The 23,527-nt window shown below is 42.9% G+C and overlaps 1 protein-coding gene and 1 long non-coding RNA gene across 12 annotated transcripts in view; one reads left to right on the top strand and one right to left on the bottom strand.

The window, feature by feature from the left end:
* Nucleotides 1-23,527, top strand: part of SHROOM3 (shroom family member 3) — a 286,596-nt gene that overhangs the window by 214,253 nt on the left and 48,816 nt on the right. For 7 of the 11 annotated variants that reach the window (XM_019720366.2, XM_019720389.2, XM_019720373.2 and 4 more), the window contains one exon: nucleotides 13,917-14,048. The exons of 3 other annotated variants lie outside the window; for them this stretch is intronic. In XM_019720366.2, the coding sequence (XP_019575925.2) occupies nucleotides 13,917-14,048 (132 nt within the window). Of the gene's footprint in view, nucleotides 1-13,916; nucleotides 14,049-19,232; nucleotides 19,268-23,527 lie in introns of those variants that run through there. One more of the 11 variants, XM_074324433.1, reaches the window with a different exon arrangement.
* The window catches only part of LOC109440232 (uncharacterized), a 76,503-nt gene continuing 64,425 nt past the window's right edge, over nucleotides 11,450-23,527 (bottom strand). The window contains exons 2-5 of the long non-coding RNA XR_012493685.1: nucleotides 22,470-22,542; nucleotides 21,221-21,293; nucleotides 19,685-19,729; nucleotides 11,450-11,726 (exon numbers count right to left, since the gene is read on the bottom strand). This is a non-coding gene — a long non-coding RNA (uncharacterized LOC109440232). The remainder of the gene's footprint in view (nucleotides 11,727-19,684; nucleotides 19,730-21,220; nucleotides 21,294-22,469; nucleotides 22,543-23,527) is intronic.

The following is a 23,527-nucleotide window of genomic DNA, read 5'->3' as shown; positions in this document are numbered from 1 at the left end:
GAGGTGGAGGTTTCAGGATTGGAACCTGACATGATCCTGCCTCTCAACTGATGAGGTCCGTAAGAAATGTCTGTTACTTTTCCCTTTTAGGTAGAATTATTTTAAGGTTTAATTGCTGCAGGGAGTAAGTAACACCGATAAGTGGCGGTAGTGTGCATTATGGGCCGCCTACAAGTGAATTCTGGTGGGGCAGGGACCGGTCCACTCCTGAGTGTGTTCTTAAATGGAAATGCATTTACCTACTACCTTGTTGCTGGAGGGAGGGAGGGTTGCAGGAGAAGCGCTAATGAACTTGTCAGGGACTTTCCCCAACCCTAAAAGTCTGCCTGTCGGTGGCCCTCTTTGACATTGTCCTCCACCCCTACCTACCCCAGTGACTCCAATTAAGTCAGTTTGTGAACAAGAAATGTGGAGAACCCAGCTGCCTGTTAGGATTCAACCTAGACTTCACGAAGCGTGTTTGGGAATTGGCATAGATGCAATGTTATCTTGGTCTCCCAAGGAAGCCAAGGTGAGAAATACGTTCCAGAACCCTGTCACAGTCACAGGAAAAGTAAACTATTGACCCAGGATATTTTATATTCCCTATTTCCATTGGCATTCCTTCAGTTCCATTCGAGAGAACCCTGAACTAGAACTTGAAGTAAAAATAAATCCCAGGTGATAGGGTGAGAACCCTATTTGATGAAGATGTAAGAAGTCACATTGGCCAATTTATTAAAATAATGTGTAGATGCCGGGGGAAATGTAGTTAAATAAATATAGGACACAATTTCCTATTAGACATAAGCCTTTTCACTTAATCCCACTCAGGTGCTCTGTATTAATGTCTCAACACTCAAGCCTCTCCTTCGCGGTACAGCTAGCCAGACACCCGGAATCTCAGAACCTTTTAGCCAACCACCCAAGTGGTACCAGGTCCATGTACAATCCCACCAGAGAAGCCCCCCAGCATACAGCGGAGGTGCCACCGGGGGCAATGGGCTGAAGCCAGGGGGTGTGGAGAGGAGCCCCATTGCAAAGTGCTCTTGCAGCCCTGTGTTTGAAGGAATGTCACCGTGCCGCAGTTCTGTCCACCCAAGTAAGCCACATTATCTCAGGGCAAATTCTTTTAGGGCTCTGCTCTCTGAAGGGAAGAGAAGAAATCTGAAAGAAGAACCTGTAAGGATCTGAGCTCTCTGTTGTCCCCGACGTCTCGAGGCTGCTGTGCCCTGTGCAAGCTCCACTTGTCTCAGTTTGACTCACACTAGATATGCACATGGTAAAAGTTAGGAGAACTGCAGCAATGTCACTTGAAGTCCCTCTCTGCCTCTTCACCATCGCCTCCAGCCTCTTTTCCTCAGCTTTAAGCCCTTTGTGTCGGTTCCCATGGTTACCTCTTCTCCACTAGCAGCTGGAATGCCTTAGTGAGAGGGCTGCCTCCCCCACCGAGCCAGGTCTGGCTGGGGCGGAGGCCGCCGATCTGCAGCTGGATCTGCAGCTGGATTCGTGACATGGGGTCACAGTCCAGTACCTTTTCTTTGTTGTGTGTTCTGTACCTTTCCCAGGCTTGGTGTATTGGGGTTGCAGTGGGAGGGGAGACAAGGGGTATGGCCCATAGGGTATTTCCGGCTTAGGCTGTCCTGGCCTGGCTGCCCCAGGACCTGCCAAACTCCTGCCTAATGCCCACCCCTTCTCTGTTAGTGCCCAGTGGAGGGGGGAAGACCTGCTCTGCCCAGTCAGGTAAAACTTCTCTACCTGCCTTGCCTTCAGCTTTGGTTCCTAGTACCATCTGTTTATGGGTTAGTGGACATTAACAAGGCCAGGCTTTGGTCTGGAAGGAATTGGTATCAAAGGTCAGTTTTCATCCAACCTGGAAGACCAGGCAGGCACTGGAACTGGGGGAATGCATGGGATTTAAGATGAGAACACAGCTTCCTAAGAGTTTGTCTTGAAGCTGCCTCCTGAGATACTACTTAGAGGCTTAAATGCCTTCTCATTTGGAGTCCAGTTGGCCCCAGATTTAAGACAGGAATTGTAACTACAGTTGGAAATTAAGCAGCCTTGGTAGTGAGGGTAAGGAACAGTAGTTATCAGTGTACACCACTAAAAATCATCACTTCTGAGGAAGACAATACTTGAAGAATTGTTATGCTCTTGGGATAAGGCAGCTCTGTTTTGTAGAGATCTTTCAGGCCTATAAATACTCACTAAGCCCTTAGGTGATGCGATTTTTGTAGCTGGTGGCGCAGGGAACCCTTTGGAGCCTTATGATATGTCGGGTCCTGGCTTTACCCCTCTGATCTTGAGCAACTTATTTAAATTACCTGTGCTTCGGTTTCCATTTCTGTGAAAGGGGGACAGTACTTCGTAGGATTGGTATGATGATTAAATTTATTATGTAAAAACACTTTGTAAATTGTAAAGCCCAACACATGTGCCAATTTGTTATCATTTTAAATGACGTTTTGAGAATGCCAGGCTAAACTAAAACTAAGGACATAGATTTTTGTCAGTCCCACTTTCATGTTATGTATATCAGTGGGTCCAGGATTTCCCATGAAGAGAATAGTATAGTGTTGGGGTGAGTAGGGACAGGATTTTAAAAAAGAGAAAGCACTCTTATCTAGACTGTGTTACACTAACCCGATAGTAACCAAAGGAAAGGAAAAATGATGGTATAAATAGAAACTCAATCCATGGAACCATAGTTACAAACACCTTGAAACCACAAACAATGTAAACCACAGACAACGACTTTTCCACAAATGGGCTGCATTTGGGTACCTTGCCTTCCATTTAAACTGTGCTTCCAAAGAATATAAAGCAACAGCTGGGAGACAGCTTAGGAGACAGAGTTTTGCTTTGGGTGATAGCAAAGGTTGGAAACATTTAGGTCTGAGATTTGGAGGCATTTAAATAGCATAGAATGCCTATTATCTATGCTAAAAAGCAGAACGAATCTTGGGTATTGTGGACACTAATACAGTTGGCACGAGCTTTAAAAAAAAAAGTGCATGTGAGCTTCTTTCTAAGACTCAATAATCCTCTTGGGCAAAATAAGGATTAGGCCTCCCTCACAGACAAGAAGGGTGAGTTCATTTTTGCTAAGATTCCTCAGCTGATGCCAAATTTAGCAAGGGACCTATTTTCTCCCAATGAATGACAGTCTCCATTTACATTTTTAATGTCCACCCCTCTTCTCTAGGCAGGTCTAGGACAGGAGCAAGTTATTTGCAAGTAGATGGGAGAAAGAAACCCTGGCTCCCACAGACCACATTGCGAGCCCAGGGACTCACCAGAACCAGTGCCTCTACCTCCTGCCTGCGGGACTGGAGGCGGTCTCCTGCACCAGATCCCAAGGTGGGAGGACTCCAGGGGCTAAACAAGCTGGGCCCAAGCCTATTAGGTTTTTTTACTTACTAAATTTATTGAGGTAACATTGGTTGTTAATATCATTATATAAGGTACAGTTGTACATTATAATTCAGTATCTGTGTGCTCACCACGCAACGTCTGGTGGCCTTCTGTTACCATATATATGAAACAGCCTTGTTTTTAAAACCTCACGTTTTTAAAACAGCCTTGCAGATCCCGTCACTGAGATGCCATCCCTGCCCAGTACCTGAGGCTCCCTCTGGTGAGAGGAGACCTCTAGAAGAACTCCTCGGGCAAATTCTGTCATCCTTGACACTGAGGAACCATTTCTTTCACACCAGTTGCTGGGTCCTCTGTGCGAGTCTGTAAGGGACGCAGGTGATGCCCCCGTATTTCCTGTTCTTATATGCAAGAAACCTCCACTGAAGCTTTAAATATTTATATCCCTCACCAAATGCTTTAGACACTTGTACTTTCCCTTTTTAAGGAATTAAAGAGCCCATAGTTACACCCCCATCCTGACACATCCTTGGGTGACTTCCCCTGTTCATCTCACAGAGGCCATTTTGACTGAAGAATAATAGCCTCCCATCTTACAGGGATTATCACAGACCAGGCTCATTGGATCTCAAAGCAATGCCACCAGGCAGATAATACTTCTCCGCTTTGTTACAGATGAGGACCTGAGGCTCAGAGAGAATAGTGGCCAGAGACTGGCAGAGCGCACATGGGAACCCAGGTTGATCTGGCTCCAAATCCTGTGTGTCTCTCCAGCGAGACTGGAGGTCAGAAGCTGACTTTTATTCCACACAGACTCCAGCTTGGAGTCTGCATGTAGAAAGTGCTCATCACTCCTGCATGGGGTAGTCAGAGATGATGTTTTCTCACTTGGGGTTCGGAACCCTGAAACTCATATAGACAAACTTGGTGCAGGTCTCCTGGCTGCTGGTCCAATCCTCTCTCCCTTTATAAATAGAGTGCGCATATGGCCATTTCGGTGACTGTTTAACCCTTCAAACCGCCTTTTCCTAATGTTTTGTGGAAATAAGGGAGTAAGCATTACCAACCCTAGTTTCCTGTGTAACTTCCACCATCATGTTACTTGTTCTCTTTTCTCTCTTGCTCCTCAAAAGTACGTGTAGATCCTTTTCTACATGCATTCCTAGAGGTCATTACTGGTACCACACCATATAGCATGGTCTGGGAGAGGCATGTCAGAGGAATTTGGACCAGGACATGTTCTATTTGGCCCCAACACTGCCCTTCTATTAGGGCCCCATGATGCAGGATGTCAAGATGGTTTCACGTGCCCTTTGCTGTCTCAGCTTAGGGTCTGGGTATTGGTTGCGTTATATTCTGTGCCTCCCTCCCCACCTGCCCCCGCAGGCCAGCACCACACTGCTCTGGTCCAGGCAGAGCATCAGCAATAGAAGTTCACTCTAGGAAGACAGCAATCCTCATCCAGACGAGATAGGGTAGACCACTGCAGGGAGCCCACCAGGAAGCTGCCCCGTGTGCCCTCATATTTTTATTAAACATATTTTTATTAAACAAATATTTATTGGACATCTTCTCTTGGAAGAGGACACCATATAGAAGTGAGCACCATAGCTGGTCAAGGAAGGAAAGAGAAATTGAATACGATTAGGACTACAGTTGACCCTTGAATAATGCAGGGGTTAGAGGCACTGACCACCCCCCACCCCACCCATACCGTTGAAAATCTGCATATAACTTTGGACTCCCATGAAACTTAATTACTAGTAGCCTACTGTTGACTGGAAAGCTTGCCAATAACAAAGAGTCGATTAACACAGTTTGTATGTTATGTGCATTAAGTACTATATTCTTACAATAAAGTAAGCTAGAGAAAAGGAACTATTAAGAAAATCCTAAGAAAGAGAAAATACATGTACAATATTTATTGAAAAGAATCCACGTATAAGTGACCTGCTCAGTTCAAACCCATGTTGTTCAAGGGTCCACTGCATAGTGGTTGGGAGCACAGGCTTTGTCATCACCCAGAGGTGGATTCAAATTCTTATTCCACTGAGCCTGAGCAATTTCCTCTGCTCTCTGAGTCTCAGTTTCCTTGTGTGTAAATTAGGGATGTAATAGCATAAAAGTGCCTGCTTTAGAGATTGGCTGTGAAGATTACAATGAACTGTACAGGTAATAATTTAGCATCCAACCTGGCCTGGCACATTCCATAGGGTAATTACAACTTCTGGGACTTCTGCTTTGATACCTGCTCTCCTTGAGACATGTGATTGGAGGGAAACAAGCATAGATGCAGACAATGTAAGAGTGAATGGAAAGGAGAGGGAGCCATGCTGAGTGGACTATTCTTACGGTCTTGTGTACTCCATCTATCTCTCTAGCACTTACCGTGGTTTGTAATTATGTATTTATATAGTTATGTTGTCTGTGTTCCCCATTAATTTGTAATTTTACAGAGGGAGGCATCATGTCCTTTTGCCACCGTTGCAAGCCCAATGCCTACTCCATTGCATGGTCCATGGTCGACCCTTGGTGATTGTTGATTTTGAATGGGTGATCAGAGCTGTGTGTAGACGTGGGCTGTGAGTCTTAGCATGAAACATGTCCTGTATCATTTCAGCAGTGTGACCAGTGTTAGGAAGTTCCAAGTCGAGAGCAGAAAAGCAGTCTGGTGGCAGGGGTAAAGATGGGGAGTCCTTCAAAATCTGGCCTCATCATTTCTCTAAATCTAGGCACAGTTGGGTTAGGGATAGATACGGGTCCCATCTGAATTGCAATACCTCCACTTTCTTCGGAAGAAGCTTTCCCTTGAAAGAAGCTTTTGGTATTAAATGTTCGCCACCCGTGTCAGTGGACGTTTAGGATGGTGGAATCCAAAGTCAGTGTGACATAAGACAGAGAGCGTGGAAGATAGAGTGAGTGACCCTGGCTTCATGTACCAACCATGCAACTTACAAGTCCTGACCTTGAGCAAGTAACTGTTCCTCTATTAGGCTGTCTATATCTGCGAAATGGGGATAAATAATACCCGCTCTGTTTGCTCTTTAGGGTTATTATGGGGCCAAATGGACTAATGTAAGGAAGGTGCTTTCAAGCTATAATGTATGATGCTGAAGTAAGGAACTGTAGAGATTTGTATGGTTCTTTGGGAACACTAGAGAGGGTGGGGGAAGAAAGGCAGAGGCTGAATTTTCTGAGGAAGTATTCGTCTCCTTCTGTTGATACTGCTTTCCCAGAAATCCTGCTTCCTCCTCCAATGAGTATTTTGAATGTTTGCTGAAGCTCCCAAAGTAAATCCTGCCACAGCATGAAGTCTTTCCACTGCCTGAACTGGCTCCCAGGATAGGTACATCCACTTCCATTTCCTGACCAAGATTTTCCTTTAAAAATACAGAGAAATTAGACTCCTAGACTCATTCTAGTTAGGAAAAAAGTAAGGCTAATTTTTCTGATAATTAAAATGATAAATGTTCATTGTAGACAATTGGCAAGATATAGAAAAAGAGAAGAAAAATATCACCCATAGTCTTATCACCCAATAGTAACATTTTGGTATATTTTCTGGTCTTTTGTTTTCATGCGTATCTGTTTGTCTGATCTGAATAGCAAAGGGAGAAATGACAGGCATGCATGACTTGGTATGTGGCTGATGCTTAAGAAAAAGTCTTCAAAGCCCACTTATCCTCAGAGGTATTTAATGAAGGGTGGAGTAGAGAGGGTGTGGCCTTGGGCCATTCCTTTTTCCACTTGTTTCATTTCATTTTGCTTTCTGTACCTGTAAAATGAGAGTCATCACTGTCTCAGATGATAGGAAAATTAACTGAATAACTTTTTAAAGCATAGTATCTAGTACATACTATGTGCCCAGTAAATGTAAATTCCCATTCTATGGGTAAGAAGATACCATTTATTGCTAGGCACTGTTCCAAGTGCTTTACATACATCAATTCATTCAAGCCTTACAACTACCCTTTGATGCAGGTGCTGTTATTATCTTATTTTATAAGGGAGGAAACTGCACAAGAGGTTAAGTGACCTGCTCAAGGTCAAACACCTGTTAGATGGGAAAGCCTGGGCAGGAACCTGAGCAGCAGGCCCCAGAATCCATATTGTTTATACACATCCTGCCACTGCTCAGAGTTGATTTAAGGTCAGGCTCTGAGTGTTTGTAGAGAGTACCGTGCCCCTCCAGTGGTGGCCTTATCATCAGTTTAACTAGAGGGCCTCGCGTGAGGACCCTTGGTTTTCTTACGCAGTTGCCTGGGGATCGCTGTTATAGACGTCAGTGGGTGGAGGGATTGAAGTCCAAAGATAATCTGAAGCAGATGAAATATTTATTAGTTAGGTTAAAAGATTTGGCTTTTCTCCCTACCCCACCTTTTCCAGTCTTTGTGCAAGGTTGACATAGAGGTTATTGGCTAAGATCTGGTGAGAGTTACGCTTATGGTTTAAGAATCAGATATATGATATTTCAGTGGTATAAACTATACATGTGGATTCATTTGGGCAGTTTCAGGGGATATTAACTGAGAAAAAGCAGCAGCAAGAGGAATGGGAGGTACAAATGGACCATGGGTCTGAGTCGTAGATGTACACCTGTGCTTGGGTGAAGGGACAAGTGTGGCCCTCCTGTAATAACCAAGCTGTTAGTACAGGTTGGGTGCGTGAGCCAAAAGACAAAGGAGATTTTAAAGACAAGTAAGTGTTACGGTGGAAAGCACCGGAGAAGAGACAGGCCTGAAGGGATACAGAGCAAGCTTCCTAGATAGATTCAAGCAGCAGAAAAAGGAGAGTAATGAGGGGATAGTGACCCAGAAGTTAAGTCTAAATGTGTAGGTACCACAGATCAGTAATAGGAACCAGGGTTTCTAAAGAAAGGGCAAGTCACTGAGAATGTGAAACTTTTGGTAAATGCTCAGCCATCAGAAAAGGAAGACCAGCTATGTTAGGCTAAGATCAGCCTAACGTCATCAGTTCTTAAAATCTTGCCGACACTGAAAAAGCCAGGAATTCAGGCCTTGTGCCTCCTGGAAACTGAAGGGACAAGTGCCGAGGAACCTCAGGCAATGACACCAGAGACCGGCTGACAGGATAGAGAGATGACAGGAAGTCCATCTTCATGCATGGTGGACATGGAACAGGCTCAAAAGAAGAAAAAGAAAAACAGGACACTAAGAATACGACTTTTAATAAGGCAAATTATGAAAACAGTACACACATGCACCCAGCCTAAATCCAAAGGAATTTCTCCAAAAGGCTCTGAGAACAAACTTAGTCCTGTGTAAATGTACTTTTGTCTGCTTAATCTCAAAAAGCCTCCTGGCGGCTTCGAAACAGAAGGCAGCAAAACTGCCTAGTTGGGCCAGCTGTTTTTCAAAGGGCTCGGCCATACCTCTCCAAGCCAGGTCCTTGCTACCCCACAAAAGCCAGCTGCTAATGAGATAGATCAACAGTTAGAGCCCAATTATACATATTTTCACAAGGAAACTGACTCACAACCTTATATAGAAATTGATTAAAGGAAAGAGATCCTACCTTCCCCAAAATGTGTATATAAAAAAATTTAATGCCTTTAACAAAGGCATAGAGCTCCATTCTGTATGCATGACACAATTAATTCTTTTACAATCTCCTATGACTCATTCGACAAATCTGTATTGTGTGCCTACCATTCACTGTGCTGGGTCCAGGGTGTGCAATGGTTTAAAACAACAAAACTGAAGAAAAGCTAGCTGAGGGCCCTGACTCAGTGAGTTTACTGTGGTAGAAGAAGCACACCATGAGCAAGTGAACGGTTACACTCAGCCATAAGTACAGTGAAGGAAAAGACCAAGTGCCAGGAAAGAACTATTTGCGGTAGATGGTGGTCGCTGAGGACCCAGTGTCATGGGACCGGAAGACTGAGGAGGAGCCAACCAAGAGACCAAGTGGGAGGAAGACTATTTCAGGCAGAGGGAACAGCGTGTGTGAAAGTGAAGAGCTTGGAGGGCTTTGGGAGCTCCAGGCGGGCCAGTGAGGTCAGGGTGGAATGATGTTTATGGCTGGTGTGGGCAGCAGCCAGGCCACTGGAGGCCTCAGGCCAAGTTAATAAACTGGGATTTTATCTGAAGCTGGGGGGGGGGGGGGGGAGCTACGCTAGGGCTTTATTAGAGAATGACTGATCCATTTGCATTTTTCAAGGGTATGTTGGCTGCCTGGTAGATGCTGGATTGGGGGAAGACAGGAGTGGAAGTGGTCAGTTAGGAAGCTGTTTCCTAGTGGAGGAAACACAACAGAAAGGAAGAAACTGCTGATTCTAACAGATAAACCACGCATTTCCTAAGCTTGTAATAGTCCATGCCAAGGAGACATGATTACGGGCTCCTGTTACCCCCAAGGACAGAATAAAACTAAACTCAGTAGAAAACAGGAACTAAAGGGATAGGGAGAGACAATTTTAATAGGGCCCGCCCCTTTCCTTAAGTCTTCCCGTCAGCTTCCCTAGTCCTGCCCCAAGTGTCCTGGTATTCAAGAGAGCCACAGGAACAGAATAGTCCCAAACCTCTTCTTCTTGTATTGGCTGAAACTCAGCTTAGAAAGCAGTGAACAAACGCTATTAAAATATCAAATAGTAAAGCAGTCAGTGTATATTCAGTCATTATAACTGTTGGGGGCTGGGAGAAAATATGAATGTACCCATCACAGGAAGTAGAAATATGTAAGTGTTTGACCAGGATTTCTTGTTTTTTAACTGTTTGGGGAAGAAAGATGATAACTGGGATTGTGGATCACAGTAATTTTCTTAGCCCTGCTCCCCCTTCTCAGGTCAGCTTCGATTCCTTTCATCCTTCACCGTTTGTGATATTGAGACTGGAGAACAGCAAGAAATGATATAAAAACAACCCCCCCCACACACCCCCAAACCTCTCACTAGTTTTGCCAGCAGTTAACTTGTGAACTAAAAGGAAATAGGCGGGAAGAAAGGTTATCGATCTGGCGAACATTCAGCAGTATGTCATTTATTGTGCCGCCCTGTGCCAGGCACCCAGCTGGCCTGCTTGCCTTTCTGAGCTTGTAGCGGAAGGGAGAGCCCAGCAAACAGGCAGGCAGAAAGCAGTGTGAATTGCACTTTGAAATGCACATTTATAGCCAGTGTGCTGCTCTGCTGTAGTGGAAGGGGTCGCCTCACCCTGACCTGCAACCAGAGGAATGATGCCCAAACTGAAACCTAAAGGATGAACGTGCAAAAGCCAGGAGACGGCTGTACCTTTTAGGAATCAGGAAGTAGCCCCTTAACGCTGGAGGTTAATATGGTTTATTTCTGCATTCTTCACTTGAAGCTGTTTCATTAATTCCATGGCTTTTATAATGTATCTTATTTTATTTGTTTCCTTTGGGTATCTTTAAGTAAAACAATGTACCTTTGAGCATCTTTTAAGTAAAAATAAGCTTATTTGGTAACATGCTGAATTAATGGCTCCATTACCATTCTCTACCCATTCTGACCAAATCTGGGTTAGTAATTCCAAGGCCTATCGAGTTTGTGGCAAACTGAAAGATTTTGAAACTGCTGAACTGAAAGGAAAAAAAAAAGAGTGGTTGTCAGTGATTTTTGTCCCAGGTGAGTGTGATTCCATGTGTAATTTGAGCCAAAATATACAATCTCTCAGTACCTCAGGTTGTTTACCTGGAAAACGGGGCCAAAATATTAGTTCTTGTCTTTATAGAGACGTTATGGGCCTAATATCTGCCACATGGGAAAGTGCCCATATCCTTTTATAGGGAGACTTGGAATAATCTGCCCCAGTCATGTGGTACCATTGTAGCACCATTTCCTGATGAGGTCAAAGCACATAGCAGGCCTGGTCAGTTTCAGTCTGTCGTGAGGCAGGTACCACCGTCACACGTGGGTAGAAAAATGTGACTCTGGAGACAGCTCGAGTTCAATGTACAGACAATAGGCTTCCCAACACTCATTGCAGGACTATTCTCCAACTGGATTCAGTATGTAATTTCTTTTCACTAGAATATATGGATTTTAAATGTTTATTTGTTGTCCAGATTATTCCAGGAAGAGTTTAAAGCAGAAAAGGTGCGCTCTGGGTGCTGGCGATTCTTCCTGCGCTGTCTCCAGCCTGTTTCGTGGTTGGTGTAGTGCATTTAGCCCGTCTCCTCGGGGCCTCCAGCGCTAGCCCCACCGGGGTGAGGGGAGGCAAAGAGGAGCAGGGAGACTGAGTCTGACTCATCCTGGGGATTGCGGTCAGCAGCAAGCAACAAGGGTTTCACAAACACTCACGCCCAGCTGCTAACCTCAGCTGGCTCCCTGGAGGTGGCAGGTGACGGGACAGCGTGGCCATGGAGATCAGTCTGGGGTGCTGGTCTCTGCTTTCCTAGGGTGGAAAAGAATCATGCATTAATAATCCTTAAAATGAGGAGACAATGTCATTTTCCTCATGCTTCCATCTCTTTCCACTCACCGGAATGTCCTGCCAGCCCTTCACTATGGCAGTGCACCCCTGGGCCTTCTGTCCTGGGTGCCTCCCAGGAAGGGGGAGTGGACAAGGACAGAGAAATGGACTTAGCCATTGTGGAGAAAGGACAGAGCCAACAATTGTGGTGTAAGCCAAAAATGAGGAAGTTATTAAATGCCACAAAGGTTTTGTGAGAGCTCAGGCCTGGTCTTTGTTTTCCTGTAGCCGAAGACATTAGGGTCTAGGGAAGAGCTGGCAAGGAGAACTTGCTATTGGAATGGATCATTTGATGGTGAGACATATTGGCAACTACTTTCCTCCTGAGCGTAAGCCAGACGGCCACTGGGATTGGTGCCTCTGCGGGTTGTATGAGGAATCCTAATGGAGGAATTCTGCAACAGGCCCTGACATGTTAACTCTCCAGCCGAGGCTCTTCTTGCTGTTATTTCCAGAATAAATAGGTCTTTTTAGGTGTGTCTGTTTTACATAACGTCTTAGCTGAAAGGCGCTCTAGAATGAAGGTACTGTAGTAAGACAATGCACATACCATACAATGCACAGGCAGTAAGCTGGGCAGTAATACACATTATCTAGACACTTTATAGCAAGTCTGCAAGATAGGTATAATAGTGATTAATTTTCTGAGTGCTGAGTATGTGCCAGGCTCTATTCTAAGTGCTTTACCTGGATCCGTTTAAGTTTATCAACACTATGAAAGTATTTGTTCTTTTGCGCCAATTTCAGAGGTAAGAGACCGGAGGCACAGAGAGAACAAAGTCACAGAGGTGGTCAGTGGGTAGAGCCAGGACTCCAATTCAGACAGGCCAGCTCCAGAGCCAGGCTTGTGACCAGTATTTGCACATCACAGATGAGGAGCCTGCGGCTCAGAGTTTACTTGCCCACTGTCATTCAGTTCCTAAGTAACAATCTAAGTCAAGTCTTCAGACGTCAAGTTCAGTGTTATACTGAATATATTCAAAGCCAGGAATCCTACATTTGATGAGAAAAGTAATATACAGAAGGAGGTGATGGTGCTTAGGTATCATTAAGTAAAGATTAAACTTTAGCTTAGAAATGGAAACTCCTTGTAGACTCGCTGGTCATCTCCCTCCCTGTCCTGAAATGAAAAGAAATCAACACCATTCGGTAATCCCACCCCTCTCGGCCAAGGCAGAGGAGAAGCAGCACATGTTTGTTGGTCCCTTCTCAGATTCCGGCTTACGGGATATGCTCAGGGCACATCCGTCTACTCTCAGAGGTTTAGAAAAAATTTTAAAGACAAACAATGAAAGCACACCACTGGTACCTAGCAAAGTGGAATATGATGGAAACCTGCTTCAGAGCTGATGCCGGGGACAGTCTGATCAAGAGAGAGCCTCAGGGGTGCTGTCAGGGCATTTGGAAATTCAGGACTCTCCTCCTAAGGAGGGGAAATATGCCTCTTCTGATGGCGGAATGCAGTGGCCACGTGGGGCTTAACATTTTTCTTGGACTCCGTGGGAGGAAGGAGGAAATGAGTTATGGGGATGGTCATAGGGACTGAGGGTGGATTGAAATGGGACACACAAAAGGCTTGCCTCCAGCACAGTGGAATCCAAACAATCTGAAATAGTTTGGGCTGAGGAGCTGGCATGAGCTTTGCCACCCACTGAACACAGGGAGGCTGCCCTGCGTGGAGGTTGCTCTCCGTACAGCAACACTGAGAAATGAGGCAGCCGGGACTTGGTTTCAGGGAACCACCTCGCCTGACAGTTTGCTTCCGTGAGACCAATTTTTCACTCTCCAATGGATGCTGCATTATAGGGGAGTTCACCTTCATAATAGTTCTCTTTCTTCCCCCTTGGTTGGAAAATCTGGTATTCTAAGATCGGAAGTATACTTTATTGCTTCATAGCAACATAGACAGGAAAGGATAAAGACCCTCAGTAGTGGATTTGCCTTCTTTTCGGCAGAAAACTTTCGTGGGTGCGAGCTTAGAACTTTGCACTTAGCTGTGTTGCTTTGCTCTAACTCCAGGGTTAATTTTCACATGTTTCCTGTTAGATTCATTTGTGCCCCTGTGCAGTGAACACCGTCCACTCAACTTCCTATTTTCCTTTTTTTTGCCAGAGATGCATATACAGACCCAGGTCCTGCAGATACTGGCACCTCTGACTCCTTTGGCCCAGAGCACCTCACCTCTGACCCCCAGCACAGGAAAGCAGCCTGGTCAGGAGGAGCTAAGCTCCGTCTGAAGCACAGGTAAGAGGCTCAGAGGTCTGTGCCAAGTGGTTCAGAAAAAACTCACCTGCTGGGAGAGGGAAGTGGGGGTGAGGCTGGTACAGACACAGGCTAGCGAGAGACATAAGGAGAGGAGGTCAGATAAAAGCTCAGAGTTCAGAAGAATAACCATCTTAATGGCAGTTTTCAAACTAGGTTCTGAAGAACCCAAAAGTTCCTGGGAGGTAACCCAGGGGTCCCTCAAATAATTTGATTAAAGTATCTTTAAAAATATATATATTTCCAGAACTATCTTTAAAACTATAGTTAAAAACACCCAAAGTGATACACCAAGATATTCTTCCACTTTGGAAATGACTAATGTGTTAAATCGTGCAGCACGGTTCATTCATCTTTGAACTGATATTCATTTAAAACTTCTCTTGCTGTCTCTAATTGAGGAGTGTCCTGAGGTGACAAAATTAGCCTGACAAAAATCCACAGCTGCGTATCTGTGCTCTGGTGTGCAAGGTGGTGTGCCAGGACTTGGCATGCATAGCACATCACAGCCTCACACAGTCCTGTGAGGTTTGCACTGGTACCGGGCATTCAACTAGGAGGTGGTCAATTCAAATTCAGACAGTGTGACCAAGCTCATAGTAACTATACTCTGTTGCCTCAACAGTCAGCCATAACAGAACCTACTTCATAGGACAACCGTGGGGATTCAGCGAGATAAGGTATCAGAGCACTTAGCACGGAGCCCACTCATAGGAAATGAGACCTAAATTTTAGGTCAAATAAATACTAAGAGGTGGTATACTGATCCGTTGTGGTTATTGTTCTCATCATCATTTTCATCACAGAAGGCTGTGTGCCCGTGTGAGAGCCAGTATAACAGTGAGTAAGATGGGACCAGTAGCATCAAACTACCTAGAATTTATATTGTGATTCTGCCACTTACTGTGTAACTTCAGGCACACTATTTAAGCTCTTGCCGTTTCTAATCTCTAAAATGACTTTAATAACTAATCATAGGTTTACTGAAAAGATTGAAAGTGCTAATACACGTAAAAGCACATCTTAAGCCCTCACCAAATGTTGGTTATCATTGTTTTCAACTATCCTGATTTCAGTTTGTGGAGTTCTTTCAAGTAGACATGTGGACTTGCATTATAAATAAGTAAACATTGTAAATTTGGATGTATGCAATTCTCCATGTTTATGGATATGCAAACTATGCATCCAAGTATTTGTGATGTTTTATGTAATAAAACAACACTTGTATCTGGTGTCTACATTAAGGTCCTCTGTAAGATTGCATTTGGAAAAATGATTTTTAAAAAGTTTGAACGTGCCGATGGAGGACAGGCCAAGATGCACAGAGGGCTCTGAATACAAGAGGACCAGCGGACAGAGGTTGTTCTGGGGACAGCCTGAAGAAGCAGGAGCCCCGAGGTTGTTGCTGTGCCCAGTCAGCATCCTAAACTCTTTTAAAATGGAGAGAACCAGAGTTTTCTAGTTATGAGACTCCACTGGGCTGGTCGGTTAGTGTCGCATCAGTGCCAGAGCATTCAAGGTCACAAAGTCATAGTTAGAAAGTGATGCACTGACCTGGGAGGAAAATGATGAAGACTTTAACTAAAGCAAATAGGGATGGAACAGGAGATGAGACAGATTTGAGATTAATTTAGGAGGTAGATCAATAGCAATGAGGGTGGAGGACGGGAGAAAGGAGATTAAAGAGTGTGACTCCTAAGTTTCTGCCGTGGGGCATTTGAGGGTGTTTGTGGGGACATTAGCCAGGACGATGATGGCAGGAAGAGCAGAGACTAAGTGGGGGTTAAGAGCTTGAGCTCTGCAATCACACAGACCTGCATTTGAGCTTGAAACCATGAAAATATTTTGTAAAGGGATCCTTAACAATTAGATGAAACAAATGAACCTAAATGTGTATCCAGTTGGTGTCCAATTAGATGAAACAAATGAACCTAAGTGTGTATCCAGTTGGTGTCCGAACCATAAAGAGATTGTCTTTAAAGCAAGGTGGGGTTGCCCTTATCGGCATAGCTATCATCATCAAAGCTGGCCGACCAGGGCTGTGTGTGTGTGAAGGGAGATGTAAGGGAACAGACAGGCAGGCAGTTTCCTTTTTATAAAGTCATGAACTGGATGTTGCATATGTTGCTCCTTCTCATGTCCTATTGGCTGGAATTTTTACTGTTTATACTCTAAGAATGTTATGTGTGTGTCTTTTCTCCATAACTATATCGTAAGCCCTTACGATAGTCTACTTCCTAACTCTTTTCTATTCCCTGCGGTCTCTCTGCAACCCACCTGTCACTGATGTAGGACTGAACTTGGAAATTGGAGTGGTTCTTCAATTATATTCCAATCCTAAATTCTGCCCATTTTGTTTTTTATTTTGAAATAATTTACTCATAAAAAGTTGCAAAAATACTAGAGATTTCCTGTATACTCCTCACCCAGCTTTTCCTATTGTTAACATCTTTTATAACCATAGCACAAATATCAAAACTAAGAAACTGACTATAAGACTTTATAAACTATAGACTTTATTCAGATTTTACCAATATTTTTCCCTACTAATGTCCTTTTTCTGTTCCAGAATCCTATGTTGTATTTAATTGTCATGTTTCCTTAGTCTCTAATTTGTGGTGTTTCTTCAGTGTTTCCTTTGTCTTTTATGACCTTGACACTTTTGAAGACTATGGGCCAATTATTTTGTAGAATGCCTTCTCTTTGGGTTGGTCTGATATTGTCTCATGATTAGACTGAGATTATGCATTTTTGGAAAGAATGCCACAGAAGTGATATGTCCTTAGTGTGTCCTATCAGCGATTACATGATGTCATCGATATGTATTACAGGTGGTGTTAACCTTGTTTAAGGTGAAGTCTGCCAGGTTTCTCCATTGTAAAGTTAGTAATTGTCTCTTTGTAATTAAGAAATATCTTGGGAGTGATAACTTTGAGGCTATGCAAATATCCTGTTTCTCATCCAACCTTTTCCCACTGATTTTAGCATCCATCTGTGGATGTTGTGTGTGACAATTATTACTCTAATGTTGTAAAGATTCTGTATTTCCTTCATTCTTACTACATTTATTCATTGGAATTCATCTGAAAGGAACAGCTGCCTATTTCCCCCACTTATTTATTTATTCAACTATTTATATTAGCAAAGACGCCTTCGTATATGAGTCATATTTTACTCTGTGGGTTATAATCTAGTACTGTTATTTATTTATTTCCCCCCCTTCTTCCGCCCACCCACTCTGGTTCAAGCCGTTGTTTCTCAGTCTAGTTGTGTAGGACACAGCTCCCTGGCCCACGCTGGTATTATAAGCCTTGCATTCCCCCCGAGTGGGCTGTCGGTCACCAGTCGTCGGTCGGCCGCTCTCAGCAGCTCTCGCCGGCTGCAGGCCGCTCACACTTGGCCACTCATGCTGGCCACCGGCCGCTCATGGTAGCCCACGGCAGCACACAACAGCCCACACTGGCTGCCGGCCACTCACGCTGGCCACTGGCGCTCCTGCCAGCACATGGTAGCCCACGGCAGCACACACCGACCTCTGGCTGCTCACGGCAGCCCAGCTCTAGGGAGAGCCATCGTTCACAGTCTTAGCTGTAGAGGGTGCAGCTCACTGGCCCATGAGGGAACCGGTAACCTCGGCGTTAGGAGCACGGCGCTCCAACCACCTGAGCCACCAGGCCGGCCCACTGTTACTTATTTTACTGCTCAAATTGTTCCAGCTTTGGTCATTGGGAGATCTTCTGAGTTGGCTGTGGTCTAAATATGGAAAGGGGTGAGGTAACTGATGTCTTGGACTTCCACATAGAAAGAGCAGACATGATGTGCTTATTATCTTCTTAAGAGGCTTACAAGTGTTGAGGTAGGACGTTAGTAGTGGGCATTGAGGAAGTCTAATTTGTGACAAATCACAGAAGCCTATACACTGATTTTGTAATTGACAGGTGCTAGGGTCACCTCATGAGCCAATTCCAAGTCAAGTGGGCCACAGGTATATCTAGCTCTTTTTCCAAAGAGAAAATAGCCAGAAAGGATTTCTCACTTATTTATAAGAGAAAGAAAGAGCAAAAAGAAAAAACTCCCTTCCCCCAAGTGTATACATGGACCAGCCAAAAAACAAAGTTGGAGAGAGAGAATCTTAGTGGCCCAGGGCTCACTGTTCCTCAGATCCAATCTGAACCTTCCTTCCCTGCTTTGACCCCTGAATTCTCTCTTATCTGACTGCGTAGGGATCCTACGATCTAACTTATCCTGGCAGAAACTTCTCCCTAAATCTGTTAAGCCTGAAGCTAGGATAGTTCAATGAGTTGGTAAAGGAGACTAAGTAGTCTAGCTTTAAAACTCAAGGTTTTCTGAGCCAGTGCTTTTCTCCATGAACTTCTTGTGACTTCCTCACCTTCCACCATCGTTATAATAGCGATGTCATCTCATTACTGAGCATTGACCCATACTTGGTGACATGTTTTGTGCTCTGCAAAGTAAATCATGATGAATGGATGATAGAAACTCAGGGTTTGACTCCTAATTCATTCTCAGTTGAGCAGCAAGGTTAGTTCAACTGGTACTTTTCTCTTGGCAGTGAGTTCCATCCCCACCTTGCTGACTTAGTGCTCTGAGGACAGTGCCTCAGGAGGCTTCAGTGGATGTTGATATAGGACCCCTGCTTCAGTAGCCTACCAAACGGTGGGAAACTTAAAGCAGTTAACACACACTTTTGCAGACTGTGGCATTTTTGCATGTGGAGGAGGGCATGGGTTTAGCAGGGACGATCATTCAAGGAAACTTCCTGATGTCAGTTTGATGCATTTTAATCAGCAGATAATTTTCCTTGCTTTCCTCCTCTGCCTGCCCACAAAATAGAATTCTGGCATTTGTAAGCTGCTTGCTATTGTCTAAGATGCTGATTCTTCTCAGGAAAAGTTACTAAGAGTCACCTTCTCGTCACTGTAGAGCAGGAATTGAATTTTAATTGGCCAGTTTACAGAGGTGACTGGAAAATGATGGTCCCTCCCACTTGCACTAAGCTTAGCAAGTTCTGGGCAGTTCAGGCTGTCTGACTGGAGGAGGTGTGTGGAATTGTCAGGGAAGCCCTTGCAACCTTGGGAGGAGCAGAAAGAGCAGTAGCAGGGCGTGATTACTTTTTACCCTGAATGTGACATTCAGTTGGCCAGAGGGTTGTTATCTGGTATGTTTCTGTGTGCCACAAGGTAAGCCCCCTATTATGTGAGAATGAGATTTAGAATCTTACATTGCGGGATGATTCTCAGCTGACAAGCCTTTCACAAGTATCTGTTTGATGTTGTGCTGTATCTCTTGGTAAAGAAAAATAACTAACCAGCCACATGTTAAGTTTAAGCCCGTTTCTCTAAGTTGCCATGAAAATTATTATTTGAGCACCTCATCGTGTATTCAGTGTACTATTAATATTTCTGTGTGGGACTTTTCAATCATTCTCTCTCCTGTATATACTATCGCCATATTTTTTATGGTGTGCATATTTAGAGTGGCTTTTTATCTCATTAAGATTAGCCGTTGCTTTGTATTGCGTACTTCATGGTTTTGCTTCCTCATTTCCCTGGGGAATTTCAGAGCATTTCTGTTTCTCATGGAGAATGACTACTTACCTATGTACTACTGACAGCCAAGTTCTCTATTCTCATTGCCAATGTCTGTAAAAAGAAATGGAACCTGTGAATATATTCTCAATTTCAAAGAAAGGGCACAGCCTTCTCATTCAACTTCAAGTTTACATGAAAAGAAGTGTTGACTGAGATTGCCAGTTTTGCATTATTTAGCTCCATCACAATTAAAGGTGTAAATACTTGATTATCTTTTCCCTTATTCACAATAATTTGAATTCAGCTTTATCCTTATAATCTTTTTGTTCAGAGATATGCTTAATTCAACATTTTTGTTCAGAGGTATGCTTAATACCAACGCTTGCTTCTAAGGATACTTTTACTTAAAAGAAAACATGATATGAAAAAGAACAGGTGGATACTACAATTACGGTAACATTCTAGGTCTCAGGGTGACCTGAATCTTTATTTTATGATTATGGGAACTTGTTTTATTATTATACCTTGTAAAGGGTGAACAAGAAAATATGAACTGCTTATATTATAAAACAGAGAGTGATCACAGTGCTGGTTTTTCAAGTTTTATTTGGCATTCTTTCACTTGAAAGTGAATAAGAGAGAGCATTCTTCTGAATTGTATTATATTCTCCCCAACAGTGTCAGGTCACGTGTGAGTGTTGGTGAAGGTTAAACTCCTCCTTGTTGTAAAATTTGTTATGGAAAATATTGGTAGGTAGGAACTGAGGAGCTGGGGCAAGGGTCCTTAAAGCTTTCGGCTTCTCTGCCTTCAAACCCTCACTGTTCTTTTCATTCCGGTTCCAATATTATTTGAAAATTTTATTTTTAATGAACAGTTCCTTTCTAGTATGATTTTAAAATGTAGATTCTTTTTTTTTGTCATTAAAATTTATTGGGGCGACAATGGTTAGTAAAGTTACACAGGTTTCAAGTGTACATTTCTATAATACATTATCTATATATCACCTTGTGTGTTCACCACCCAGAGTCAGTTCTCCTTCCATCACCATATATTTGATCCTGTTTACCCTCATCTACCACCCTCCTGCACCCTTACCCTTAGATTCTTCTTTAGATCATTGTTTAATGTTTTTATCTGAAATTAATGCTTTCTGTCCTTTATTGTGGCCTTTAATTTCTTATTAATGTCTGCTTCCTCTAAATGAGGAGCAAGTAAAATACATAATACAATGCACTGAACTTACTCCAGAAGAGAATTGAGTTTCTTTAGTGTTGGAGGTTTGGGAGAGCATTTGTTTTTGTTAATGGAGTGGTGTTTGGGTAAAAAAATCACTACTACAGGTAAGGCTTGTGCCTCACAAAAAAAACCACCCTTTTGTTTTGGCAAATGAAATTTAATTTATACTTTGGGATCATATAAAAATTAATTAGCTTGATTTTGAAATATCTTGGTTGGTATTTAGATTCCTTTAAACCCTCAAAGCACAATCTTCTGTGGGTTTATACATTAAGGAGTGTTTTCAGGTGTGGAGGTGGGGTATCCTTCTCCTCCCGCCCCTCACCCCTGCAGCCCACAGAATGGAAGGGAAGAACCATACACACCTTTTACTGTGCCCTGCTGGGAGGCTCCTAATTCATCCAATAGGAGTCCTCTGGCAGAGCCCCCAAGCAACTTCTAAAAAGAGTGAGAGGAAAACAAACCATAATTCAGGGGCACACACAGTATTTCTAGTTCTCTGCAACTATCTGGCGCTTTCTGAGATCCATGACAATGTGTTTGTGGGCGTCTGTGTGTGGAAGACAACAAACCAGCACAGAAGTGATTTATCCGATCTAAGCACCAGCAATATATTCTATGTCCCAGAGAAGTAGTAGAGAAGAAAATTCTAAAATCATAGTATCTGATCATTTGTAGAAATTGGTAAAAGCCAGTCCCTCTTTCCTTCGTTTTGCAAATGAAATGTCTGGTTTCAAATTGAGAAGAAAAAGTTCTTTATTGGTAGAGTTCATGCTATTCTATTTATGCTATGCCATTCTGTTGTAATTGAGTTTGAAAGTCAAAGACAAAGATGAATGCTGTTACAGATCAAAGATGTTACAGTTGTTACATAGCAACTTCTGCCACGACTTATATGCAAACCTTGAAGTGTGGGAAGGAGAGTTGACTGTTCCTCTAGGTTGTCAGAGTTGAGGGGAGTAGTGTTGAAAGAGGGGAATATTGAGAAAATGAACATTTCAACATCATCATCCACTGGTGACTAAGTGAAAGACACCCATCTCTATTGCTAGTCCCTCTCTTTTATAGTCATAGTTTTGTGTGATCATCAATAAAATGTAATCTTACAAAAAATGTTTCAGATTGGAGGATGGTAGGAGATAAATTAATAGTAAAGGATGTTGAAGTAGGTATACAGGAATGGGGCAAAGTGTCTTAACAGAAAAGGTTTGGGTTTTTTTCACCTTTTATGCAAATTTTAGATGTTAGAGTCTTATGTCTGTCTGTTAACAGATTTCACTCTTGTGGTTCCATTGTCAAAGCCAAAAGTCCCTAGGGCATATTATCAGGACGTGTCATTGAAAAAGAACTCTTTCCAGAAAGGACTGTGTGTTGCTACGGGGTTATATTACCTAATGCATACATTCCTACCCACCCAACCTCTTTTTTAAGCCACAGATATTACTGAGGCGATTATAAAAAGCCTTGGAAAAGTTTGTTAGGTTTTTCTGTGAATCCAAAAAGTCTGAGGTATAGCCTCAGTAGTCATAGAAACTAGAAGTTAGGGATGATGTAAAGAGCTAACGGGGTTCTCAAAACAGTGTCTTGGCCAATAGTGTGTTAAGAGACAGTTACCACCATTTGTTATGTTTTGGAAGATGATAGGCGTTTTCTGTTCTTCATAAATTCTTCAGAGCTTTTCTGTCTCCTGTGAACATATAGAAAACATACCTCAGTATAGGGTGATTTTTATTCCAGAGAGAATTCCTTCTGAACCTTCTGAAACAGTGTGATGAATACAGCTCAGTGTAACTTGACTTGGTCATAGTTTTCAATTGTTGTATATTTATATCATCAGTATTTGGAGCCTGTTATTTTCCTGTAAACAAGAAATGCCTAAAAAGGCATTGTTGTTCAAATACAAATCATCTATTTTTCTATACTAAAAAAGATATAATCCCCCCAAAATTACAGTGACATTTAATTGTTGATATTGAGTTTGTTTCCTCTTTAAAGTGAAAGGGACAATTTAGCAATAATGACAAAAAGTACATTTTACTTTGAGCCAGCAATTAAACTTCTAGGAATTTCCACAGATATGCTGGCATAGACAGAAGACCGTGTATGGACATGGTTATTCACTGAAGCATTATTTATAATAGCAAAAGACTGGTAATCAAAAAGTGTCTACAAAAAGGGTCTGGTTAAATGAATATAGTATATGCACACAATGGAATTTGAGGCAGCTAAAAGGGAAAACAAGGTATGTGGAAGTTCTGTCAAATACTGCTACAGAATGATCTCCAGTATGCAATGTTAAGTTCAAAAAAGGGGAGGGGGTAGAATACCGTTTAGTTCCTTTTGTGAAAGTTATGAAATGAGATTATATGTTCATATTTGCCTCTATTTGCATAACAAAACACTGGAGAAGATACACAGGAAATTAACTGCAGTGGTTAGTTGTAGGGGGCAGGGCTGGGAAATACGGAGAGTATGATGTCTCAATTGCTTTGATCTTTTCTTTTTTTTAACTGTGAATTAACTGTGAACCTATTCAAAAGAATACCTGAGGTAAGTATGGAGAAAATATTAAGATGTGATATGAAATTATGGTGATCAATACTTGGGTGTTCTTTAATATTAATTTGAGTACATTTATATATGTTTGAAGTATTTGATAATTTTAAAAACAG

The sequence above is a fragment of the Rhinolophus sinicus genome, linkage group LG02 (assembly GCF_036562045.2).
Source record: "Rhinolophus sinicus isolate RSC01 linkage group LG02, ASM3656204v1, whole genome shotgun sequence".
In the NCBI taxonomy this organism is placed as follows: Eukaryota; Metazoa; Chordata; class Mammalia; order Chiroptera; family Rhinolophidae; genus Rhinolophus; species Rhinolophus sinicus.
Note: the sequence above shows the minus strand (reverse complement) of the source record. Positions and strands in the feature narration are given on the sequence as shown.